Source organism: Amblyomma americanum, chromosome 1, assembly GCF_052857255.1.
Source record: "Amblyomma americanum isolate KBUSLIRL-KWMA chromosome 1, ASM5285725v1, whole genome shotgun sequence".
NCBI lineage: Eukaryota > Metazoa > Arthropoda > Arachnida > Ixodida > Ixodidae > Amblyomma > Amblyomma americanum.
Genome location: NC_135497.1, coordinates 145,640,519 through 145,665,045, shown reverse-complemented (window position 1 = coordinate 145,665,045; position 24,527 = coordinate 145,640,519). Strand labels below are relative to the sequence as shown.

The window sequence follows — 24,527 nt, the reverse complement described above, 5'->3', positions numbered from 1 at the left end:
TTCTGCATAGGTCGGTAAGCATAGGGGCGGTGCCGCCTAATTTGTGCCCCAGGTTCTCGCCTGGTTACCACCGGCTACAACATGGCAAGTAACCAACCCGGTGGGCAGGTGAGCAGCGGCGCCTCGGCACAAGGCAGGTGGTATGGCAGCTGTTGCTATCGGTGCGACTTGGGTTGCTCGGGTTGGTTTGCAAACCAGGTTGCTCCTCCCGAGCAGCCTCCCACGATTAAATGGACTGCCGCCTGACAGGGTGGACGGCAGGTTGTGGGCAGGTGAGCAGCCTGCCACACACACACACACACACACACACACACACACACACACACACACACACACACACACACACACACACACACACACACACACACACACACACACACACACACACACACACACACACACACACACACACACACACACACACACACACACACACACACACACACACACACACACACACACACACACACACACACACACACACACACACACACACACACACACACACACACACACACACACACACACACACACACACACACACACACACACACACACACACACACACACACACACACACACACACACACACACACACACACACACACACACACACACACACACACACACACACACACACACACACACACACACACACACACACACACACACACACACACACACACACACACACACACACACACACACACACACACACACACACACACACACACACACACACACACACACACACACACACACACACACACACACACACACACACACACACACACACACACACACACACACACACACACACACACACACACACACACACACACACACACACACACACACACACACACACACACACACACACACACACACACACACACACACACACACACACACACACACACACACACACACACACACACACACACACACACACACACACACACACACACACACACACACACACACACACACACACACACACACACACACACACACACACACACACACACACACACACACACACACACACACACACACACACACACACACACACACACACACACACACACACACACGGGGAATGGCGCAGGGAATGGCGCACTAAAAAGACAGAAGCGGCCGCTGTCAGCGCCCGCGTTCGTAAGGTCGTCGACCCTCCAAGGCAAACGTTCGTTCCAGCGCTTGAAAACAAGTACATTTTTGCGCCCCAAAAGGCGATTTGCTGTCGCGGCGGCCTTGCCCGCGACGCTTTTTGAACGAAGCTCACAAGTGTATGAACTAGATAAACGTTGACAGGCCAACACTATAACCGGAGTCTTCCGTTGGAAAAATTTCCTCATCAGTTTTAACACGCTCTTTTCTGCGACCCAAGCTAAAAACATGCCTCTCTCTGTATTTTTTTTTTGTACCTGCGAGGTAAGGCTTCGCCATGCACTCTTGAAGGCTGGGGCACCTCGCTGAGGGAAAGGCATAGTGCTGTCCGCCATTCAGGCGTTCGCGAACCCGCTTCAAGCAAGGTTTAAAGACGGTGACAACCCCAGTCCTTATAAACGAGCCAAACAGTACGTATATCTCAAGCCACAACGACAATAAGCGTACGCACGCGTTTTAAGTCAACAGCTCACATAAAAACTCCTTTATTTTGTGACGCAAACAGAGCTAAATGTATGAGACACTGCTTGTAAGTTTAAGCGACATCAAAACGCTATAAATAAATTAATTGAGACACAGTTTCTGCACATGATTCGCATAAATTGAGCTATCGCCGATGCAGACGACAGCAAACCATACACTCATCGAAGAAGAAGACTGGACCGAGTTCCCACACTGCGGCGCTGAAGTGTTTTCGGTCCACACTCGTGTAACTCGGCCCACACTCGTTCGTAGCACGGGACGTGTGCGAGCGGCGGGCTAGCCACCTCGCGTAGGCTACAGCAGCGACCTGGTATCGCTGCTCACGTGGAACTCGATGACGAGGTAGCCGAGTATGCCAAGCGCGAGCCAGACCATGAGCACCGCCACTTTGACGTACACGCGCAGCTGGCTCTGTATGGCGAACATGACGATGAAGCCCATGGACTCCCACAGGCGGTAATTGGCGAAGGCCGCCTCGCGCGCCTCGGAGAAGATGATTCCGTAGAAGGCTGCGCCGGAGAATGAGCGAGTTAGTTCCTCTCGCATCCTATTCCGCCCCAGCAACCACCACTCGGTGACGCCACTCGGGTATGAGGGAGTGCTGTCCTTCTGTTACGAAGTTGGGATTGGCGAATTATCGAAATGTTCGAATTTTCCTACGTGGACAACATGACGGTCACAGTGTCACCATAATGACTTCGTATTTCGTACTCTCTAGTGGAGGTCAGTGTTGCGCCTTTTGACATCCATCACTCCTTCAGTTATAGCGCCGTTCCGCAACGCTGCCGCTAGCGCTTCCCTGTTTCGCAAGATTATTTGTTTATAGGAGTACTGGCACATGTACCGAATATTTGCAAAATATTCGACTGGTATTAGATTCCGTTTTTAGCAGCACTGTTTACATTCGATTCGTCAGAAAAGCTGCACTATTTGTATTCGATTTTGATAGAGTACTGTCCGCACACCGCTATTAATAGGCGTAGTATACCGTATTGCCTCTCTTATCTAAAATTTTTCACGTAGGCTGCCAGTTTCAGACGAAGAAGGTGAACAGAAAGAGAACAAAGAATAAGAGGAATTGTAAATTGTGCGGTTTAACGTTCCGAAGCAGCACATGGGCTACGAGAGACGCTGTATAGTAGAGGGCTACGACGGATTAAGTTAGGCCACGTGGGGTTCTCTAACGAGCGCTGGCATCGCAAAGCACCCGGCCGTTTTTGAATTTCGTCTCCATCTATATGCGACCGCCACGGCCGGAATCGAAACCGCGACCTGGGTTGAGCAGCCGAACGCCAAAGCTACTGAGCCACCGCAGCGGATCAAAGAATAAGAGAGATAACTGCAAAGACGGCCAAGGCATACCATGCAGTTAGAGCCAAGTATGTTTGACCTCGTTAAAACCACATGACTCTGATTTCTTCCTTTCAGTTAAAAGCATTAGATGGCTGATCAACACGCAAATCCGGCGTCGCCCAAAAAGTGGCGTTACAAAACTCGCGAAATGTTAACCAGTAATTGTCAGTACTAGTGCTTACAACTGCACCAACTACAAAGGTATAGAGCAGAATTAGAATAGAAGTGAAATAAGATGCACTTGAATGTCGTGAGACGACTCCAGCCACAACCGAGGCCGTTGCCGGGCAGACGTTACACAGCATCGCTCCCGATATACACATGTGCCTCTAGAATTGCGCACCAGCTGGGCCAGTCATGTGGTTTCGGGTCAAAGATTTTGCCTTCCCAAATTGTCGCACAAGTACGTGAGATATACAAAAACGCTAGTCGTAACGCGAGTCAGCCGTCAAACGGGAGTCGAACTTTCGACCAACAAATGCAAGGGTGTCTGTCTATGGGAGTGGGGCGGCCCCGTATAATAATAATAATAATAATTGGTTTTTGGGGAAAGGAAATGGCGCAGTACCTGTCTCATATATCGTTGGACTCCTGAACCGCGCCGTAAGGGAATGGATAAGGGAGGGAGTGAAAGAAGAAAGGAAGTGAGAGGTGCCGTAGTGGAGGGCTCCGGAATAATTTCGACCACCTGGGGATCTGTAACGTGCACTGATATCGCACAGCACACGGGCGCCTTAGCGTTTTTCCTCCATAAAAACGCAGCCGCCGCGGTCGGGTTCGAACCCGGGAACTCCGGATCAGTAGTCGAGCGCCCTAACCACTGAGCCACCGCGGCGGGTCGGCCCCGTATCGCCAAGTTTGTTTTTTCAGGCGCAAAGCGATGCGGTCGCAATGTAACACGTAATCAGCCAGTATACACTTAATCGCTAATTATTTTTATGTTTCGTAAGCTTGTGTTTGGCGATGGTTATCTTCATCATAACTAGATACGTGCTGCGATATAATTATGCAGCCGGTCAAAGTAAAAGCGGAAGATTGACCAATTGTTTTCAATTTTAATTGAAAAGGAAAAAGCTCCAGCGCGCTCCAACAAGAGAAAAAAATTTCATTTTGGCCTTTCGTGCTGTACACACGAGCATGCGTACACTTGGATGCCGCAGTGCTCAACATATCCGAGATAGAGCGGTGTAGTGGGAGAGCAGTTTTGCAGCGCCATGCAGAAGAAGCCGTAAACATCAGCGCGATAAGACCCGAAACTGGACATACACGTGATGCCGAGTAGCTTCCTCGTTGTTCCGCAAATTCCTCTGTGTGTTCTCACGCTGGACACGTGTCACAACTCGTCTTTAGCTGCGGGGTTGTACGTCCTTTGCCTCAAGCCGCGTACGCAAAGACAGAGGGGTCCATGAAACGGCAACGGAGCGGGAGAAAAAAGAATCCTCGAGATCAGCGAGCGTTCGGGGACATCGGGGCATGCAGGGCAGGAATTGATATGGTGGTGGCAATAACGGGCAAGGGTGAGGAGTGTATCGATGTGGATGCGGTGAAAAACGCGCAGCTGGCGAGTGAGTGAGTGTTTTGACAAGAACACGGATACTCTAATGTGTCTGATGTTTAATAATAATAATAATTGGTTTTGAGGGGAAAGGAAATGGCGCAGTATCTGTCTCATATATCATTGGACACCTGAACCGCGCCGTAAGGGAAGGGTAAAGCAGGGAGTGAAAGAAGAAAGGAAGAGAGAGGTGCCGTAGTGGAGGGCTCCGGAATAATTTCGACCACCTGGGGATCTTTAACGTGCACTGACATCGCACGGCACACGGGCGGCTTAGCGTTTTTCCTCCATAAAAACGCAGCCGCCGCGGTCGGGTTCGAACCCGGGAACTCCGGATCAGTAGTCGAGCGCCCTAACCACTGAGCCACCGCGGCGGGGCATCTGATGTTTTTAATGTTTGTTTTTCTGATGAGATTATCTGATGTTGTCACTGTGAAGATTTATTTCGTGTTTGTAATGGATAGTAGGGTTCCTCTATGTGGCGGTCCCGGGTGTGTCTTCGGACCAGCTGACCTGGGCGCTTTATTGCTGCGTCGCAGTGGAAGTTTTTTTTTGTCTTCTCTCCATCTCGGCTGTCCATACGGCAACGCCAAAATTCGCAGGCCGTGTTGCGCATGGGGATAGACAGCCACTTTGGAGTCGTAAAGCGTCGTACAGTTTGTCAGCGCCCGCTGCAATCGAATTTTGTCAACGTATCTTATAGTACTGAGAGGCTCATCACTGTGGGGTGGTGGTGGTGTAAATGTAGAGGCGGGATTAGCCTTACAGTGGCCCGTCAGCAATTGCTCTGCCCGAGTCGCTGACTTAAATGATTGCTCCGCTACCACTGTTCCATAAGGCCAGTGCCCTCTTAAAACTTCCAGAGTGATCGTGGCACTGATCGCCGCTCAGTGTGGCAGCCCTTGGGGGCACACGATGCGAGAGACGTCGTCCAAGGAAACGTTCAGCCTCCTCAGGTTTTCCAGCGAAATGACGCTTTTGTTGTGTCTGATTCAATACTCATTATTTGTATTTCATTCTCATCAACAGCGGTGTTCATTTTGTAATGTGCTTTTATTATTGCATGTTGTTGCAAATATGCAACATAGCTATTTTGGGTCAATAGAAACTGAACAAAACCACTGAATCAACTTTCCATGTGCACATGGTGATTCTTTCGGCGGCCTACGTCTCCTGAAATAATTTTATGATGAAACAAAAATTCGTGCAGTAAAGGGTTCCTGCGAAAGCTTTATATGTGTACGCAAAACTTGTCATCAAAACTTGCCCGCCAAATGTGTCCACACAATGATGTGTAAAATCAAAAACGTTAACATCATCACGATTTAATGATGGAAAGCGACGCGCGGCGCCAAACCGCGTCCGTCGAAGCGAAATGCGGCGATGCTTGATCGACTGCACAACAGATATCGTAGGAGCAGATGAAATCCCCGCCATATCATCACTGGTGGACTCCAATGTGGTGACGGTATTCCGGTCTACATGCACCAAAATTTTGATCAACCGTTCGTCGTACAGCATTCTGGGTGGTGTCATAGCATTTCTCTTTGCATATAGCTTGCATCTTTTAGTCAAGTTGGAGGCTAGCTAGCGACAGGGGTTCGTACCAATGACATACGCACCTCGCACCTTCAATTGCATGCTTTAAGGCGCGGTAAGGTGTCCACCGAGATGTCGAGATCTGAGAGCTACTGCGTCGTTTCCTCAAAACACATGCTTTCGCATTCCTCCCTCAGATTTTTTTCTTATTGCAAAACTATATAACGCGTACCATTTGGAACACGGGTTACAGCGCCCTACTTTTATTTAATGTTGTGTCTGATTCAATACTCATTATTTGTATTTCATTTTCATCAACAGCGGTGTTCATTTTGTAATGTGCTTTTTTTATTGGATGTTGTTGCAAATATGCAACATACCTTTTTTGGGTCAATAAAAACTCAACAAAACCACTGAATCAATTTTTCATGTGCACATGGCGATTCTTTTGGTGACCTACGTCTCCTGAAATAATTTTATGATGAAACAAAAAATCTTACAGTAAAGGGTTCCTGCGAAAGCATTATATGGCTCAGTTGTGTACGCAAAACTTTTCATCAAAACTTGCCCGCCAAATGTGTCCACACAATGATGTGTAAAATCAAAAACGGTAACATCATCACTATTTAATGATGGAAAGCACATGCGCTCGTTCCATCAGCCTTGCTTTGCATACGCACGCCAGCCACTCGGATGGTTGTCATACCTTAACGAATGCCACCCTCGCAAGTGCTTCCCCTAGCCATATGAGGAGCTCGTTGTGTTCTTTGGCAAGGTGAATTCAATAACAGCTATCTAACTTCTGTATTAAATTATTTTTTGTGTGAAACGAATAAGGGAAACCCCCACCGGATCTTTTTCTGGTCGTGTCCCGTAATGTACAGTCGCTAGTAAAGAAGATTAGCACTAATGACGTGCCAAAGGAGCGGCAGACTGTAACTCTCGGCGCTGCAGTAACAAACACGCTGATAACAAAAATTCCAGGTGTGTCCGCCCCGCCAGCCGCACGATGCGATTTTCGCAGTTCCGGTTACGTCACTGTGCTAATCTTTTCTACTCTCGACTGTACTGTATATGTAGTGTAGCGTAATGTAAAGTAGCCTCCGGTTCGCTTTGGCGGCTCTACGTATGTACTACACAAGCGAAACTTCATTCCGTTAAGTATTACAGAAATTCCTTCAATGGCGGTTTTAAAACGATGAAGATTGTCGCTATGCGCTCGACGGGATGACTATTATAGCTGCGAAAATGTTCGTAACTACGGTTTCAAGACAGTCGTCTACAAAAGGACTGAAGGAGGTGTAGCCGCTAAGACGAAATGAATAACAAGGCTAATTTGCCCTCTTTCTATGAAGTTCACAGCGGAGTTATGAAAACGTTTGGTACTTCCCCGCTTGCTGTCAGCTTTTCAAAAATGCGGTGGCGGAGAGAAGAAAGGCACGACAGAAGTCTGTCTTCACTTCCGGTCTCTCTCCGTGCTGTAAGCTGACCGATAGGAACGGGCGCGTTGCGAAGAAGGAAAAGGTGGGCACCAGGCGCTGCTATGAACGCAAGAGATACGAGACGCGGCGCGGACCCGTCGCGATTGTTGCCCGGCGCGTTGTTGCCAACGAGGATCGAAAGTGCGCTTCCCGCGCTCGTCTTCGTTACCTATCACGTGCGCCTTGGCCCACGTTACCAAGTGGCGGAGCCGTCACTGGGTGCGTAATAAGCGGTTCCCTTGAAACATTTCCTGGCACGACTCCCCTCCCTCACTCAACGCGAGGCAATACAGCATTCCTCGAAGTGGACTTCTTACTCTTAAGAGCGTTAGCTCTTACTCATCGCGTTTCGAGATTTGTGGTGTCTGCTACCACCCTGAGATCACAGCGCCATCTGTGGCAGCATCTACAAAATAGCACATCTTGCATTGAGACTTGTAGCGCCACCTACAAAAGCATTGTAGAAACAACCACCTGCCGCGTGTCAATGATGACGTAATGGTGCAATGTGATGAATAGAGGTGGAACTATGTGAGTACGACGTCAGGGGACGAAATGGCGGCATAGTTTCGGTTTATCGAATCCAAGATGGGGCCCATTAAAATTGGTTGTGCCCTCCAATCCCTTCCCTTGGATTGCTGAGCATCGTGGCAATCTATGATGTTTCAATGGGGACGCTCTTATGTTCCATACATCCACCGGTTATGAGCCGTCTCCCTCGGGAGCTCCTCTCAGATGCGCTCGTTTCGCCGATACGTTCAGTACCACATTGTGTTTGAAGGAGGACATGGACGTACCTCCCTTTCATAATCATCATCATCACCAGCCTGGCTACACCAAAGGCCTCTCCCATGTCTCTCCAATTAACCATGTCCTTCGCCAGCCGCATCCACCCTATGCCTGCAAACTTCTTAATCTCATCCGCCAACCTAACCGTCTGCCGCCCCCTGCTACGCTTACTTTCTCTTGGAATACACTCCGCTACCCTCAAGAACCAGCGGTTATCGTCCCTTCGCATTACATGCCCTGCCCAAGCCCATTTCTTCTTGATTTCGACTAGGATGTCATTAACCCGCTTTTGTTTTCTCCCCCACTCTGCCCGCTTCCGGTCTCTTAACGTTACACCTATCATTTTTCTTTCCATGGCTCGCTGCGTTGTCCTTAATTTAAGCTGAACCCTTTTCGTTGGCCTCCACGTTTCTGCCCCGTTGGTGAGTACCGGTAAGATACAGCTGTTGTACACTTTTCTTTTGAGGAATATTGGTAAACTGTCATTCATGATCTGAGAGAACCTGCCATATGCGTTCCATCCTATCCTTATCCTTCTAGTTATTATCCTCTCATGATCTGTTTCAGCTGTCACTACCTGCCCTAAGTATTCATTTACAACTTCCAGGCTCTCGCTGCCAATTGTTAACTGATGTTCCATTGCTAGACTGTTGAACATTACTTTGGTTTACTGCATGTTAATTTTTAGACTCCGCGTTCTGCTCTGCCTGTCTAACTCATTGATCATGATTTGTAGTTCACCTTCTGAGTGACTCAGCGAGGCAATGTCATCAGCGAATCGAAGATAATTTAGGTAATCTCCATTAACTCTTATTCCCTACTGCTACCAATTCAGGCTTCGGAATACCTCCAGTAAACAGGTGGTGAATAGCATTCGCGAGATCGTGTCTCCTTGCCTGACGGCCTTCCTTATTAGAATTTTATTGCTGACTTTATGGAGTACTATGGTCGCTGTGCAGTTAACTGCACAGTGACCGCAGTCCTCCATAAAGTCAGCAATAAAATATATAGCAATTGCTATATATGTCTTCGAGTATTTTGACATAAGGCTCTTCTACACCCTGATTACGCAATGCCTGTATGACGGCTGGGGTTTCCACTGAATCGAATGCTTTCTCGTAATCTATGAAGGCTATATATAGGGGTTGGTTATATTCCGCGCATTTCTCTATCACCTGATTGACAGCGTGAATATGATCTATGGTGGAATATCCTTTACGAAAGCCTGCCTGATCATTTGGTTGGTTAAAGTCTTAGGTTGCCCTGACTCTATTAGCGATTACCTTAGTAAATACCTTGTAGGCAACGTATAGTAAGCTGATCGGTCTGTAAGCTTTCAAGTCCTCGCGTTATTGTCATTCATATCACTTCTAGTAAACCAAACAACTAACGATCGTTATTTCAAAGTCCTCCAGATGGTGGCGGCCTTTTTTGTCGTGTCCACAGGCAGGCATTTATGTAATAATTTTGTAGTGTAGGGGAGATATCATTACAGCCGAACCTTCCCATAGCCACTGTAGTGAAAGTAGAGAGGTCCACCGATATTCGGCGTACCCGGGAAGGTCGGTGGCTACTGGAGACGTAGCTTTTGTAGCGATAGGTACACTACGCTAGCACTTCGGGCCTTCAGCGTGGCCCCCCTTGAGCTGCGTGGCCGCCCTTGAGCTCCGTGGCTGGTCACTTGGTGCGGTGGTGCGGAGCAGCTGCCGGCGGCGCGGCGCGCCGGTGAAACCGAGTGGGTGGGGGGAGCGGAGAGGGGGGGAGAGAGTGAATCCACATCCAGATGGAGAAGGAACGCCTAGCGAAACGAAGCAGCGAAAGACTGACTTTGCAATTCGACTGAGCGAGTCCACTCTGCCAGATGCAGCTATCGCGTCACTCCAGGTTTAACCAGAGCTAAACCACAGCCATTTTTTTTTGTTTCCGCTCTCACAAAGATTGCTTCGAAACACTTATAAACCTAGACTGGGCAGTACTCGGGAACCCGATCCGATTTTTACTTGTAAACCTACTCCAAAGACTTGCCTTCATCGACTGGGTCACGAGTGCTCTTGTTTACTGCCCCATTTGTAGTACTCATGTTGTTTATGCAAGCTAGAATACGTTGTCAAATAACAAGTACCGCAAGCCAACTTTACTACACACACTAACTGAATTAGGTGGAAGCAGCTTATGAACATCGATGGAGACAGTGCTCGTTCATAGATGTTCTGTGGTAATGTGAGACAAACATTCGTTTTGCTCCGATATTGTTTAATATTTACATCACTAATTTCGCACAGGCAGTTGAGCCATGGTCCCTGTGCAAGTAATCTGGTTGCTGATGATGGCATTATTTTTAACACATCCAAGCCCAGTTATAATGACCGCAGCTATAGCGAACGCTCAGTTATTACGAATGAGGGCAGTGCTACCGTCCAAATACGCATTAGGGTAACGTCAATTCGTCTCACATAGAGCGAACCGCTGTGGCCGCAGCACTCGGTTAGAGCGAACGAGAAGGCGGCGAAAACTCACTCCTGGAGTTGGAAAACTCGCGCTTACAGCAAGCGCGGAGACCGAAGAGCGTCGCTCAGCCCCCGTGACACCGCCCCGGAAAGAAGATGGCGACCGAAGAAAAAAATCAATAAAAAATTGGCGGTTAAACCTGGAGTTAAACCTGGAGCTCTGGTTAAACCTGGAGTGACGCAATAGCTACAGCTGGCCGAGTGGAACTTGCTCAGGTGAAGTGCAAAGTCAGTCTTGCACCGCTCCTCTTCGCTGCGCGTTCCTTCTTCATCATCCCTCTTGACACACGGCGCATGCGCACAGCTATGGCAGCTTGGTTTCGCCGGCGCGCCGCGCCGCTGGCAGCAGCAGCTGCTTCGCACCACGTGGCTGGTCACGTTATCAACCACGTGACGAACCACGTGACGAGCCACGGCGCCGCGCCGCCAGAAGCTGCTCCACACCACATGACCAACCAAGTGGCAGGGTGGCGGCGCCGCCACGCTGGAGGCTCGAAATGTTACCGTAATGTAATCGCTACAAAATGCGGTATTGAAACTAGATGACCACCGGCCAAGCGCGCGCCAATGGCCTAGAGGGTGAATCTTTACGTGCGTGCGTGCCGGCGGGGCAAAGCAGACAGAGGTTTCGGAAGCAGAAGCTCGGTGGGCTGCGTCGAAAGCGAAGCTAACGCGTACAATCGTGGGTGGACTGACGGCAGCGATTTGAGAGGTTTGAATGTCTTGTTGGCCATGCTGATATACGTGATGTAAGTGAGGTACGTCGCCTGCCCACTCGGCTTTCCACCCTTTGTGCTGCTACCAACGGTGGGCACGATACTTGAAAAAAGTATCTTCCATACCGATACCCTAAAAAAGAATGTATTTCTGATACCGATACGGGATACCGAACCAAAGTGGATTTCCAATACAGATACTTGATACTGCATCGTCGATACTTCGATACACCACTGAAATCGCTAACATTAATAAGCTGGTAATATGATTTTCAAGTCAAGAAATTTCTCTGTAGTTTCTGGATTTTTTTTGTATATTTGATATAAGCGCACTGGATTTGAAAGCGTATGCACGAATCCGGCCACACGGATTTCTTTCAGCTCCTGTCTCTTTATGCTCCACTATCGGCGCAGCTGATTTCGTGAAAACCTTAGTATTGGGAAGAAGCCATGCTGACGGTGAAATTATCGCTTTCATAAGCAACCCAGAAAAATCTTTTTTTTAACGCAAATGTTCGTCATGCGAACTGGTCTCTGAGCAGTTCACTACATGAATAGATTTGAACTGTTTCTAATGGTCTAGTTACTGCAGTATGTACCGGTTGCTTCAGCCTTTGCCTTGTGCTAAAAAGTGCAAACTCCGAGTGCTTAGCAAAACAGGGCAGTTACTCTAATAGCGCAATGTATAACAGACGTTTGAAATTGACCATTCTTCGTTAAAAACCAAAAAGAAAATAACACAGAAGAACGTGAATAAAAATTTTCACTAGGCAAAACTTATTTTGCTAATCCCTGTTATTTAGATGTTTTCTCACTTAACGGTATTAAGTAGCAGCATTTCCTCAAACCCATGGTTCAAAAGAACCCCACGTTGCGGCCGTGCTTTAAGCGAAGCAACTGAATAAAGCCTTTCTACAGGAGCCACACGCTGTGTTGTATGTGATGAATGCGTCTTTTATCAACGTATAAGAGTGAAACATGGCAACTATACCTCGAGGATCCTCGAGGTATACTTAAACAAAGTTAGAGCCGATTTTGCTAACTTGACCAAATGCGATACTAGCTGATTTTATAGAAAATATGCACTGCCAAACTTAAGTTGAAACAGTGCAGAAGATTGCTGACATGGGAAGGTTCGAAAATATCCGTTACGTTACTTAGCCCTGTAAGCAATGCACGGAGGGCTCTTTTCTGAAGAGAAGAAAATTAATGGGAACCGATTTTTTGCAGGCTCCCTACAAGTGATTGCAGTATACAAGGTGGGAATGAACAAGGGCAAAATATAATTTTTTCTTTCACGAGGTGTGGAAAAAGATGCCTTATACGGTAGATCACTCAAGTAAACGGGCCATTGTCATCCTAATGCTGTTCACGCACACTATGTGTTTATTATGTGATTGTTCAATTTTAAAATTAATAAACTCTAATTGTATCTGATGGTCTAATGGTTAATTTTATGGAAATAAAAGCAATAACTTCGTTTTGTTTACATTTAAAGTTGGTTGACAGAGAGCCAAATCATTAACTGGTTAAGCCAGGCATTTGATAACTGTACTTGATGATTAGATCCGGAGAAAAGACGGTGTATAGCACAATATTAGATTTATGGGAATGTTCACAATGTCAACAATGTATACAGTAAATGAAAGTGGTGCCAAAAATCAACCCCGAGAGAACCCCCCCCCTCCCCGAAATTTTTCGAACTGTACCGCTGTTTCGAACTGACGAAAACAACCACCGGCGCCGGAAGCCATTCTAGATTTTGTCACCTACAGTGTCTTTTTCAGACTAGAAAAGACATTTTGGACCAACATTGCTAACTCGGGTTGGATTTCGTGCCAACGCCCATGCACCTGGAGTAATGTAAGGCAAGGGGCCCCATCCTAGCACAAACTTTCAGGGGCCTATCGATGGCTCGCTGTTGCGACTAAACTTCGGTGCAATTACTCGCAATACATGACTGGTGACAGCTGCTGCTGCGCAGTTTACTGGAACGTTGCATATGTAAAAAATGTAAAGGTTCTTAAACGACAAACATTCATTAAAATATTTGTCCTCTACTTGCTAATTTCATGGCCTTTACGTTTTTCATATCAGCGCCATGCACTGCTTTTCTGGTTCCGGACCGATATAGTTCTAGACTTCGTGTGATATTTTCTTTACTTAATTAATACGCAAAAACATGGAAGCATTGGTATTAGTTATGTCTCCCACAAGTGAACGATAAGTGGGGAGTTGGTATGACATGATTACAAGACAAAACTGAGCAGGGGACAAGGCGAAGAAGATTAGCTAACAGGACGAGCTCGTCCTGTTTGCTTCTCTCCGGTGTCTTGTCCCCTGCTCAGTTTTATGTTTTGTAATCATGTCTGGCACGATTTTTAAGACATATGAATACATTCTTTTATTTAGGCAAATACATATTTCACTTGTCTAGACAGTGCGTAGCGTTATCTAATACACAATGGTATTGTCAATGGCAATGACAATACAGTTAATATTGTTACGTTTGATCCTTCCACAAATCTTATGAGGAGGCAGCGCTGCAACATGAGTCCCCCCCCCCCCCCCCTCGATCAAAATTTCTGGCTACGCCACTGGCAATTCAGCTTCTATTTCTTCGGTTTTAGTTTTTAAGCTCTGATAGTTCAAATAAAGCAACATTGGGCTGCACGAAGTGTAAGTACGGGTTTTTAACATGTCAATAAATGTCTCGGAGGTAAAGTATGCCACTGCTAGCCAGGCGTGATGCGCAGCCGCGCACTTCATGCACTTAAATTATCTTCCTCCTCACAAGCTGTTCGGAGGGCGCGTGCTCCTGGTTACTTCTGAGCAAAAACCTTTCCCTCCTTCGACCAGACGAAGTTGTAGCTCATTTCCTGAGCCTTCGTTTTAGCAAGCCACAGTAACTTCTCGTTGAGAGCGATCAGATTAACGAAAAATTGAAAGTCCATGTCGGACTTTGAAATCCAGTCTGTCTTTGCGGATCGTTTGGCAAAACAGATCAAGACTACTGGTACCTTGCCCGGTTCGTAAGGAAGGCGATGCAACCCTTCAACGTCACTTGCTACAATATGCAAATCAAGGTTCATTGCAAGGTTGATTACTTTGTAGAGCAGATTTTCTCCATCTGTCACAGGTAATCCATGAATTTCCATATTTTTCCGCTGGCTGTACTCACTTACGTCATTCAGTTCCCGGCGAAAATTTCGAATTTCTTGCCTGTTATGGTTCGTGTCGACATCATCTGCTCTCGTGCGTAAAAGCTCGATTTCCCTGTCCTGCCTATTGGATGCTTCTAGCAGTTTATCGTAGATGTCAGAGATGTGTTGAACAGACATTTCAATGTTAGACAGTTTCTTTCACTTTCAGCATGCTAACGTATGCTTACCCGTGCATTAGTAGCAAAATTAACAAATATAGGTATTGGTATGAAATAAATAGTAGCACGAATAAGCAAATAAAAAGCATATACGTATCTAAATGTCACATTGACGTCCTGGCTTAAATGAGCGAAATAGAAAATTAATGCAAGCACCTCCTCGTGCAAAATCTTTATATTCCTTGAGCACCAAATGGACAGCTCTCCTATTTCCTTAAGACTTAAGCATTAAGGCTATCGTTTGACCGAGCTTCAAATATGCCGGCATTGCATATGGGACCCGCGCACAATTCACGCAGAATAACTTAACAGTTCAGCGACTAGTTCGGTTCATTTTAAACGCCATACAAATAGGCGCCTAAAACCTCCTCCTGCCATGTTGCAACTCGCAGATCCGGAACAACGCGGAGCAAGAAAAAAGCCCGCATTTAGTTACATATTTCTGCCAACTTATCATGAAACCCCACCTATAGTAATACTGCCCGAGCCTGGCGTCGTAAACGTAGCTGCAATACTACACCTTGTTTGGCTTACAAGTCCATATAAGTTCGTTTTTTTTTTCAAGCATAGAAGAAGCACATTCCACCATTTTCCGTTGATTTCTGAACGAAATATTCTGCCCAATCATTCGCCCTTTTTTTCACGCTTTGATATATTAGCTAGATTTTTTTTCACGTAAGCAGCCCTGTGTTTGTGCATTTTATTTCAATGCATGGTAATACTGGTGTATTGATATGCTGTTTGACGCACTGATGGCGAATACGTGTGCTTCGTTTTACTGCACAGATGTATTGATACGGTTTTCGCGTCCTGCTTGGAAATACCCATAATTTGCAGTATTTCATAAATAAATGGATGCACCGACACCACAGCGGGCGCCATGTTGGTGGACCAGGATCACGGTGAAAGATTGCACGCTATCTAATCAGCAAATCGCCGCTTGTTCATTTCCGCACTGCAGACCCCATGTCCGGGGTCTGCCGTTATGGTGCCAGTGACGTCACGCGCCAGCCATCTACACATCAAGCGCATAGCTTGCGCGCTTACAGCACGTCGTGCTCGTCTGAACGCTGATGCGTGTCGCCATCCCCGCGGTAGCTGTATGCAGTAGCGGAACGGTGCGCGCGTTCCCGCTGGTGTGGCGAGCAGCCTATTGCCGCGGCCGTGGTCAGCTTCATCGCACGGACCAACGTGAGCGCTCACCGTTGATCTGCGTCTGCCAGGAGGCGTCGGCCGCGCCCCACAGAAGGGCGATGACAAAAAAGTTGTACGCCTCGGATGGGCGCGGGCGCCACGTGAGCATGAGAATCATGACGCCGGCGTTGAGCAGCGCGGCCAAGAGCACGATGGGTACACGGCCGACGCGCTTGACGAGAAAGCCGAACGTCATGGAGCAGCAGGCGTCTGCGAGTCCGTACGAGATCATGACGAAGCCGACGAACTGGACACCCCAAGCACAGCTGATGTACGCCTGCGTGAAGTCCCCCGAGAAGAAGGCCTGCTGCATGCCGCTGTAGATGGTGAGCGGGATGATGAGCTGCTGGTAGCCATGCCGCATGTGATTCATCGTCTCGACTAGCAGCTGCATGGGCGGATTTGGGTCGGGCACTTCCTTGCGCACGGGGCCCAGGAAAGCGACCAGCAGCACGATGGATGAGAGCACGCAACACGTATAGACGCCGCTCAGTGTGTACCTCTGTACGCGGTTCACGGCACCCAGGTTGGTCTGGTTCAGCACGGCCAGGTCCTGGGTCGGGTGGAACGAGGCGCCGCACAGCTCGATGTCGGCGGCCACCGCGGTCACGTTGGGCGGCCTCAGCACGATGAAGGCGATCAGGTTTCCCCAGATCTGCGTCGTCTGGAAGAGCATGAAGAAGATGCCGAAGAAGCCGGCCACGAAGGGCGCCGAGTCAAGCGCCCCCGCTAGGTCAGCATACTCCTGCGCCAGGTACGCGAGGTAGGCGCACTTGGAGGTCCACAGAGGCGCGCCGCCCGTGCCCAACACGAGGGAAGCCGGCAGCATGGTGTACCAGCTGGGCTCCATATTGGCAACGAAGTAGAGCATGTACATGGTCACAGAGGTGACCATGGTGTACTTGAGGCCCAGCCGCCGGATCATGTAGCTGGGTACAAACATACAGGACACCACGAGCGCAAAGTAGATGGAGGCCAGCGAGGCGGTTCCCAGGCCCGCCTCCGGGTTAAGGCTGCTCTGCAGGTTCTGCATCGACTGGTAGGCTGTGAACAGCAGCAGGAAACTCAGGCTCACCACAAGCAGATTGCGTACTATCTGCTTCTTGGCCTCCGACGGGGACGGCCGCATGTCCTCCTCGGCAGCACGCACGTTGGAGTGCGACGCGCGGGTTTTGGACGAGTGCCGATGATCCCGCCGATGCTCCCGCGTATGGGCTCGCTCCTGCGCCCTCTCCTGCGTCCGCTCCTGCTCTAGCTGTTGCTCCTGCTTATGCTCATGCTGCTGCTCCTCCTGTTGCTCCAGCTGCGACTGCTCCATGGCACTCCCGTCAGCCAAACCTGAAAACCACAAGGCCCCGCTCAACCGAAATGCACGACCACCAGGTACCCTATCTACGCCACGGCGCCTAAACACTTCACTGCCGCGGGTTCCTGTTTTGCGCCTCCTTGGACAGTGCAGCAGGATCGTGCAGTGTGTAGCAAGCTACAAAAAACGAAAGTATACAGAAGCTGACTGTTTTCAGGCAATGTGCTCGAGCCGACTTGACTTTTAAGTTTATGTGGGTCTACTTCCATGCGAGATTCTGTACGCACGTGTTGCGTCGAGAATCTGCTAGCTGCTGCCAGGTGTCGCTGCATTGGCAGAGCAGTCCGGCCCTCTCGCGTTCTACACTAGTGTGACGCCATCTGTACACGCTGAAAATAGCTACCACACCTTGCTATCATGCAGTAGGATTCGTTCAGTTATATGAGCTGCTGCAATGACGTATTTATCACTAACGCGTTCCGCAACGACAACGTATCGAAGAGAACCGGAAGTGGACTTGTACAGTTCTCATGTGAAGTATTCTGTGCGTGAGGTTAAAAAAATTATGCACCGCTGTTTTAAAATAGGGCAACGTTAATGTTCAGACAGGCAGTATGCCTAGAACAAAACATACTACAGACAAAAAAATGAAAGCGCAGTAGCATGTTCAGTTTTAGCATTGAACAACAAATGATGCAGTATATATATGTTACCCACGGTATTGAACGAACTGTACTGCCGTGAACGTCTTGTTCCGCAATAAATGTTTCTCAAAGAAATTCGCCAAATATTCACATTCTAGTTTCTTGCTGCTATTGCCGCTTTGCCAACTCGTGCCCTTTTTCATTGTTTGATTCCCTCCTCCCCCGTAGTCTTCTTGAGTCAACACAGCATAGTGGGCGAGTTGGTATTGCATCTTAAGGAACGAAACAGAGCAACTAAAACGAAGGACCAGAAAAGGAGATACACGGACAAGCGCTGGCTTACAGCTGACTGTTTTAATCGAAAAACCACATATAAGTAATCTCTAATCACTGCGTCACATCCTCCCGTGATCTCCACAAACTACTAACATAAAAAAAGGAAATAACAATTTCTGAACCTTAAGAACCTACAGGCTCCCACATTGTTGCAACAGTCAGATCTCACGCTTAGACAAGGCCATGGAAGTGCTGCTCACACACGAGTCACGTTCTGTGAACATATGATAAGCCTTTAATACTTCCCGTACTAGTTGCTCTTTATGATGATACAGCACAACAGTTTTGTCAAAGTACGGAGAGCGCAGGCAAGATTTGCAATGTGCAACCAATTTTGACGAACAAGAGCCTCGCAAAGAATTAGCGTGTTCCAACAGGCGTTTATTTAGGCGCCTGCCTGTATGGCCAACGTAGATATGACCACATGAGAACGGAATCCTGTACACCACTCCTACTCTGCTCTCCACAAATTGAGCGCCGTGACGAACGCCACACCCTTCTGTGACGCTACCATTTTCTTTCTTGCGTTTCACAGACGCCGGAACCTTGCTCAATTTGTTTTTTTATGGTTTACGGGGGTTTAACGTCCCAAAGCGACTCAGGCTATGAGAGACGCCGTAGTGAAAGGCTCCGGAAATTTCGTCCACCTGTGGTTCTTTAACGTGCACTCACATCGCACAGTACACGGGCCTCTAGAATTTCGCCTCCATCGAAATTTGACCGCCGCGGCCGGGATCGAGCCCGCGTCTTTCGGGCCAGCAGCCGAGCGCCGTAACAACTCAGCCACCGCGGCGGCTGCTCAATTTCTTTGGCGCAGTTTGGTGGAGAGGTTCTGTTTTCTGCATATTATGTTTTAGAACCCACCATTCTGCTTTGCCTGAAGTTGTTGATCATGCTTTGCAATTCATCCCCTGAGTAACTTAGCACGGCAGTGTTATCAGCGAATCGAAGATTAATTTGGTTTTATGGTTTTATGAGGCTTAAAGTGCCAAAGCGACCCAGGCTACGAGGAGCGCCGTAATGGAGGGCTCCGCATAATTCCGACCTCCCGAGGTCGTGCACTGACATCGTGCAATACACAAGCCTTTAGCATTTCGCCTCCATCGAAACGCTACTGCTGCGGCCGCGAAAGAACCCGCCTCTCTTGGGTCAGCCGCCGAGCGCCATAACCACTAAGCCACCGCGGCGTCTTAGGAAGGAAAAAGTTTACGCATTCGCTTTTAAAGCGCGTAAGTAGTCTTAAGTAGATTAGTAAGGTATTCTCCATTAACTCCGCTGTTCCCAATCCAGGTCCCTGAATACCTCCTGTAAACAGGCGGTGAACACTGTAGACATCGTGTCTCCCTGCCTGACACCCTCCTTACTGGAATTTTATTGCTGTCTTTGTGGAAGGCTACGGTGGCTGTGCAGCCGTTATAGCTATCTTCCAGTATTGTTACATAAGGCTGTTCTATACCCTGATTCCATAACACCTGCATTACTGCTGAGGTTTCTAGTGAGTGAAATGATTTCTCATAATCTATGAAGGCTATATATAGGGGTCGGTTATATTCTGCGCATTTTTATATAACCTCACTAATATGTGAGTATGGTATATTGTCGAGTAGCCTTTAAGGAAGCCTACCGTGTCACATAGTTGATCGAAGTGTGATTTTTTTACGGTTTTACATCGTTCAACGTCCCGAAGCGACCCAGGCTATGAGGGACGCCGTACAGAAGGGCTGTTGGATAACTTTGACCGCCTGAGGTTCTTTAACGTGCACTGACATCGCACAACACACGGGCCTCTAGCTTTTCGCCTCCATCGAAAGGCGGCCGCCGTGGCCGGGAACTAACCCGCGTCTTTCGGGTCAGCAGCCAAGCACCATAACCGCTAAGCCACTGCGGCGGCTATTGAAGTGTAAGGTTGTCCTTATCCTACTTTAACCCGTCACTCCCCCTTCCTCCTTGAGAAAGAAAATAAAGTTTGATTTTATTTGACTTGATTACCTTAGTCAATAACTTGTAGGCAACGGGCCCATCCGTCTGTAGTTTTTCAAGTCGTTAAGGTCTCCTTTCTTATGAATTAAGACAATGTTAGCGTTCTTCCAAGGTTCCAGTAGGCTCTTGTTCATAAGACATGGCGTTTACAGTGTGGATCATTTTTATTTTACGATGTCCCCATCGTCTTTCAAAAGATGTGCTGTTACCTGATCTTCACCGGATGCTTTCGCCTCCTTTGTGTTACTGCTAAGTCTTCCTTCACTTTTCTGCACTAATGCCTCTCTCATTAGCGCCCTGATTACGCCTGCTACAGAAGAGATTTTGTGCAGAACTCTTCGCCTACTTTAAATATCACATCCATCTTGCTAATGACATTGCTCTCCTTTTCTCTTAGCGCATACCTTTGATTTTTTCCTATGCCTAGCCTGTGAAACCAAAGTGGTTTCACCTAACAATGAATTGTCAAATGAAAGTGCTCAAATCTGGCTCGTTTCGCTCTAAAACGACGTTTCTCATCGTTCGTTTTTGACCTCACAGGCAACAATGACTTGTAAAACCAAAATGAATAAATCTGGCTCGTTTTCCTTCCCCTTGAACGCTTTTAGGCTACCTTCGTTCTTTAGAGAATGCTAGCTTCTCCCCACATTATACTTACTTATGACGGTTACCTTGCGCTTATTGATTAACTCTAATAGCCCCCCCCCCCCCCATGCATGTAGTGTTTAAAAACGGTGACCATGACCACTCAGTGGCAGGCATGGGCAGTATCGATGATGCATGTATCTTCGATACTACCTTTCGATACATTTTATGTATCAGTATCAGTCATCGCGTGCCAAAAACGAATGTTTCAGCGTATCGCTATCGAAAGTACATTTTTAGTGCACCGTGTATTTCAACGATACTCAATAGTAAAAAAAAAGTGTGCCGCAGATTCTGAGGTTGTTGTGAGCCAGAATTTGGGCCGACGGACGACGACGCATATGTGGTGCTTCTGTACGCTCAATGACCGAAGGGACGAAGAGACAGGCTCACCAATGCGGTAGAAACAACACCCAACAAAAATAAAGACTTTTACCATCATGCTCAGGAGCTAACAAAACTCTTGTTTTCGGCTTTTTCAGCTTGATAAAGGTCACGCACTCTTCCAAACGCGGGTCGACGATGAAATCGGCACCAGCAGCGTGAAGTGCATCAGCTGACGCATTTCTTTCCTTTGGAGAAGCAAGCGCTACATAAGCCGTAGTTTTCATGAAGCGCTAGAGGATCCTCAATTCGACGTGTCTATGCTTCACTATTATCGATCGAAAAAAAAAACACATCTTCATATTATCACACGGCAACTTGCTCGTATCTTCCAGTAGAGAGGCCTTTTCACATGGTTCGAGTGTAGCAAGGCTGCATCGCGGGCTCTTTCGGACCGGCGGGTTGAGCAAGTACTGTTACTTAATACCGTTAAGTAAATGCAGCATCTGTTTAACAGAAATTTCGAAGATTTGTTTGGGCAAATAAAAACATATAGCTGTTTTATTTTTGTTGTTTCCCTTCTAGCTTTTAACGAAGGATTTTGAACATCAAACGTCTGTTAAACACAGCGCTGGGGAAATAAACGCTCGGCTTTCCCAATCGCAACGAGCTTTACACCTTTATCACAGGTCAAAGGCAGAGGAAACCGGTAAATACTGCCATAAGAAACGAAAAGCACCAAAAAAGTTTTATATTCATTCCTATGAAGTCAAGTGCTCACATACCGGTTTGAATGGAGAACATTAGCTTTAAAAAAATTTGCCACAATGGAAGTCATCGTATCAACGTCACCATGGCTTCAGTCCAATGCTGAAGTTCTTACGAAACCAGTTGCGCCGACAATGTACCTTGAAGAAATCAGTGCGGCCAGATTCGTTAAAACCCTTTCAAAGACAGTGGAATATACTAAAGATTCCAGAAATAACGAAGAAATTTCTTAAACTATCTAATCATATTACCAGCTTTCTTAATACGGGCGATTTCAGTGATATATCGAAGTATTGTCGATATAGCGTCGAGTATCTGTATCGGATATCGATATCGAAGATGCTCTTCTTAAGTATCCTGCCCAGCCCTCCTCAGTGGGGGCTCTTCCCTTCTTCTCACGCGCTGTTCGACGCACATCGCTGAGTCATCCGATCCACGATGCGCATGGCCTCCCGCATATACGCGAAGGCTACCCGCCGTGTCGCGCATCGAGCAGGCATGCTCCGCTCTATGGTTGGGGCCATTAAGCACACGTTTACTTACCGTGGAGTACGTTTCAAAGCGGAGACGGAGCGGTTGTCCACCACTGGTTTTGGGTCTCCTCTTCCTCATTGTTGTTGCTGCTGTCCTCCCGTGGAAAATTGATCATATACGCAGGGGGAAACTGGCCAAGACTCGGGTGCCAACGGCCTTTAGCTGCAAAATATTTCCCAAAATTGTAATTGAAAGCACAATAGTGACTTATTAAAGCAAACAATGAATTTATTTCTACGTTTCTCGGTGTAGCTATCACCCGGCGTAACTTTTCTTTTTCTTTTTCTTCTCACTGCTCGACAAGCGCGTGCACTAAAACCGCAACTCCACCGAGCTTCGAGCCAACCTTGGGCCGAATTCCTGATGTTGGATTGCTGACGCCGGGTGGCTATAACATGCCTTTAACCACCGCGACTAGCAAACAAGGCGTCGTATACACTCTTGATCATGAAATCCTGGTCCTATGCATTTGTGAGAGTGAATGAGCTGCAGTGCTGGAGAGCTAGTGTTCATGACGCGAAGTGCTTTCAAACAACAATGTTCCACGAAACACTAGCTCGTGCATGTAGCGTCTTTGCCAAAGAAACCAGGCAACGGGGTTTTCGGCCGTGTAGCGAAGCACTTATGGCACTTCTTAAACTCTGAATGTGTGTAAGGTAAGGAGAACCCTTGTCTTTAGGGGTACCGTAAGGGCTCTGTAATAAGGCCGAGAAGCAAACCCCGTCGTCTGGTTACCTTTGGCTAAGAAGGTACGTATAAAAAGGCATTACTGAACGCGATATGATCTTTCAAGTGCCTCAGCAAAATTATGATGTGCTTGTTTATATGTGTACTCCGAGGCTACTGAAGCTAACACAAATAAAAAATACTTCTGCTCGTATTAGAGCGTTGCGACTAAGCTGAATGAAGGGACACATATTGCGCACTTTGTTTGTGAAAAGAATTGGGCGAAATGCTTCACGGCAGTACTGAGGGTTCACGCTTATGTTTTCGGCGAACGAGCACCGAAAAATCTCCACATTCGTTGCAGTTCTTCGCGAATAACTCTCTTCAAGTCATTGCGGTTGCCCAAATGTCTTGTTTAGTATTCGGCCGGGTACAAACATGTAGGCTATCGGTCCAAATATTGTGTACAAATTTTCTTTGAACGAGCAAATAAAGTTTTCTTTGATTGATTGATCGATTGATTGATTGATCGATTGATTGATTGATTGATTGATTGAAGAGTGTTATCTTGTATATATGCAAAGAATTCCATTTGCTTTCAACGAAAGAGCGCGCAAAGACTTGTGTCGATACCATATAGTCTTGGATTGCTCGCATGTGCCGATAACGCGCGCAAGCACAGTGAAGACCTGTCTTAAAGCAGCCAGAGTGTGAGAAAAGAAACGGGCGACTGGTGCTCGCAAGCCGTACTCTCTGAGATGAAATTAGCATCATTGACCAGGTTACGACCGCTGAAGGGCTGAGGCCTCTTCTGCTGATCAACAATCAACCTTCGGCCAGTGCCAGCCTACGCCACCCTGTCCGCACAGATTTCCTAAGATCCTCTCCTCACCTGACCGCCGACGGCAAAAATTTAATTTCCTTGGGATCCACTTATGGAGCTAACATACAATAAGGTTGAGTGTTCCCATCGTTGTATGTGCTAACCAAGTCTGTTTCCTCCTGCTTTCGCACTGTAACAGCCTACGAATTTTTTCTTGACAAGTCTGATTGGTTGAACTTTTTTGTTTTGTTTTTTTTATTTTTGGAAGGTTTTTGACAACCCGCCACACGATAAATTATTGCATAGGTTGAAGTGCCCGGGTCTTCCGTTGG

At 47.5% G+C, this 24,527-nt stretch overlaps 1 protein-coding gene across 1 annotated transcript; it reads right to left on the bottom strand.

Moving 5' to 3' along the window:
* Window positions 1-1,947: 1,947 nt before the first annotated feature.
* Window positions 1,948-22,796, bottom strand: LOC144114170 (protein unc-93 homolog A-like). The gene is made up of 3 exons (XM_077647726.1): window positions 22,716-22,796; window positions 16,179-17,507; window positions 1,948-2,162 (listed from the first exon to the last, which is right to left on the bottom strand). The coding sequence occupies exons 2-3, from the start codon at window positions 17,485-17,487 to the stop codon at window positions 1,948-1,950; spliced, it is 1,524 nt and encodes a 507-aa protein (XP_077503852.1). The 5' UTR covers window positions 17,488-17,507; window positions 22,716-22,796.
* Window positions 22,797-24,527: the final 1,731 nt, after the last annotated feature.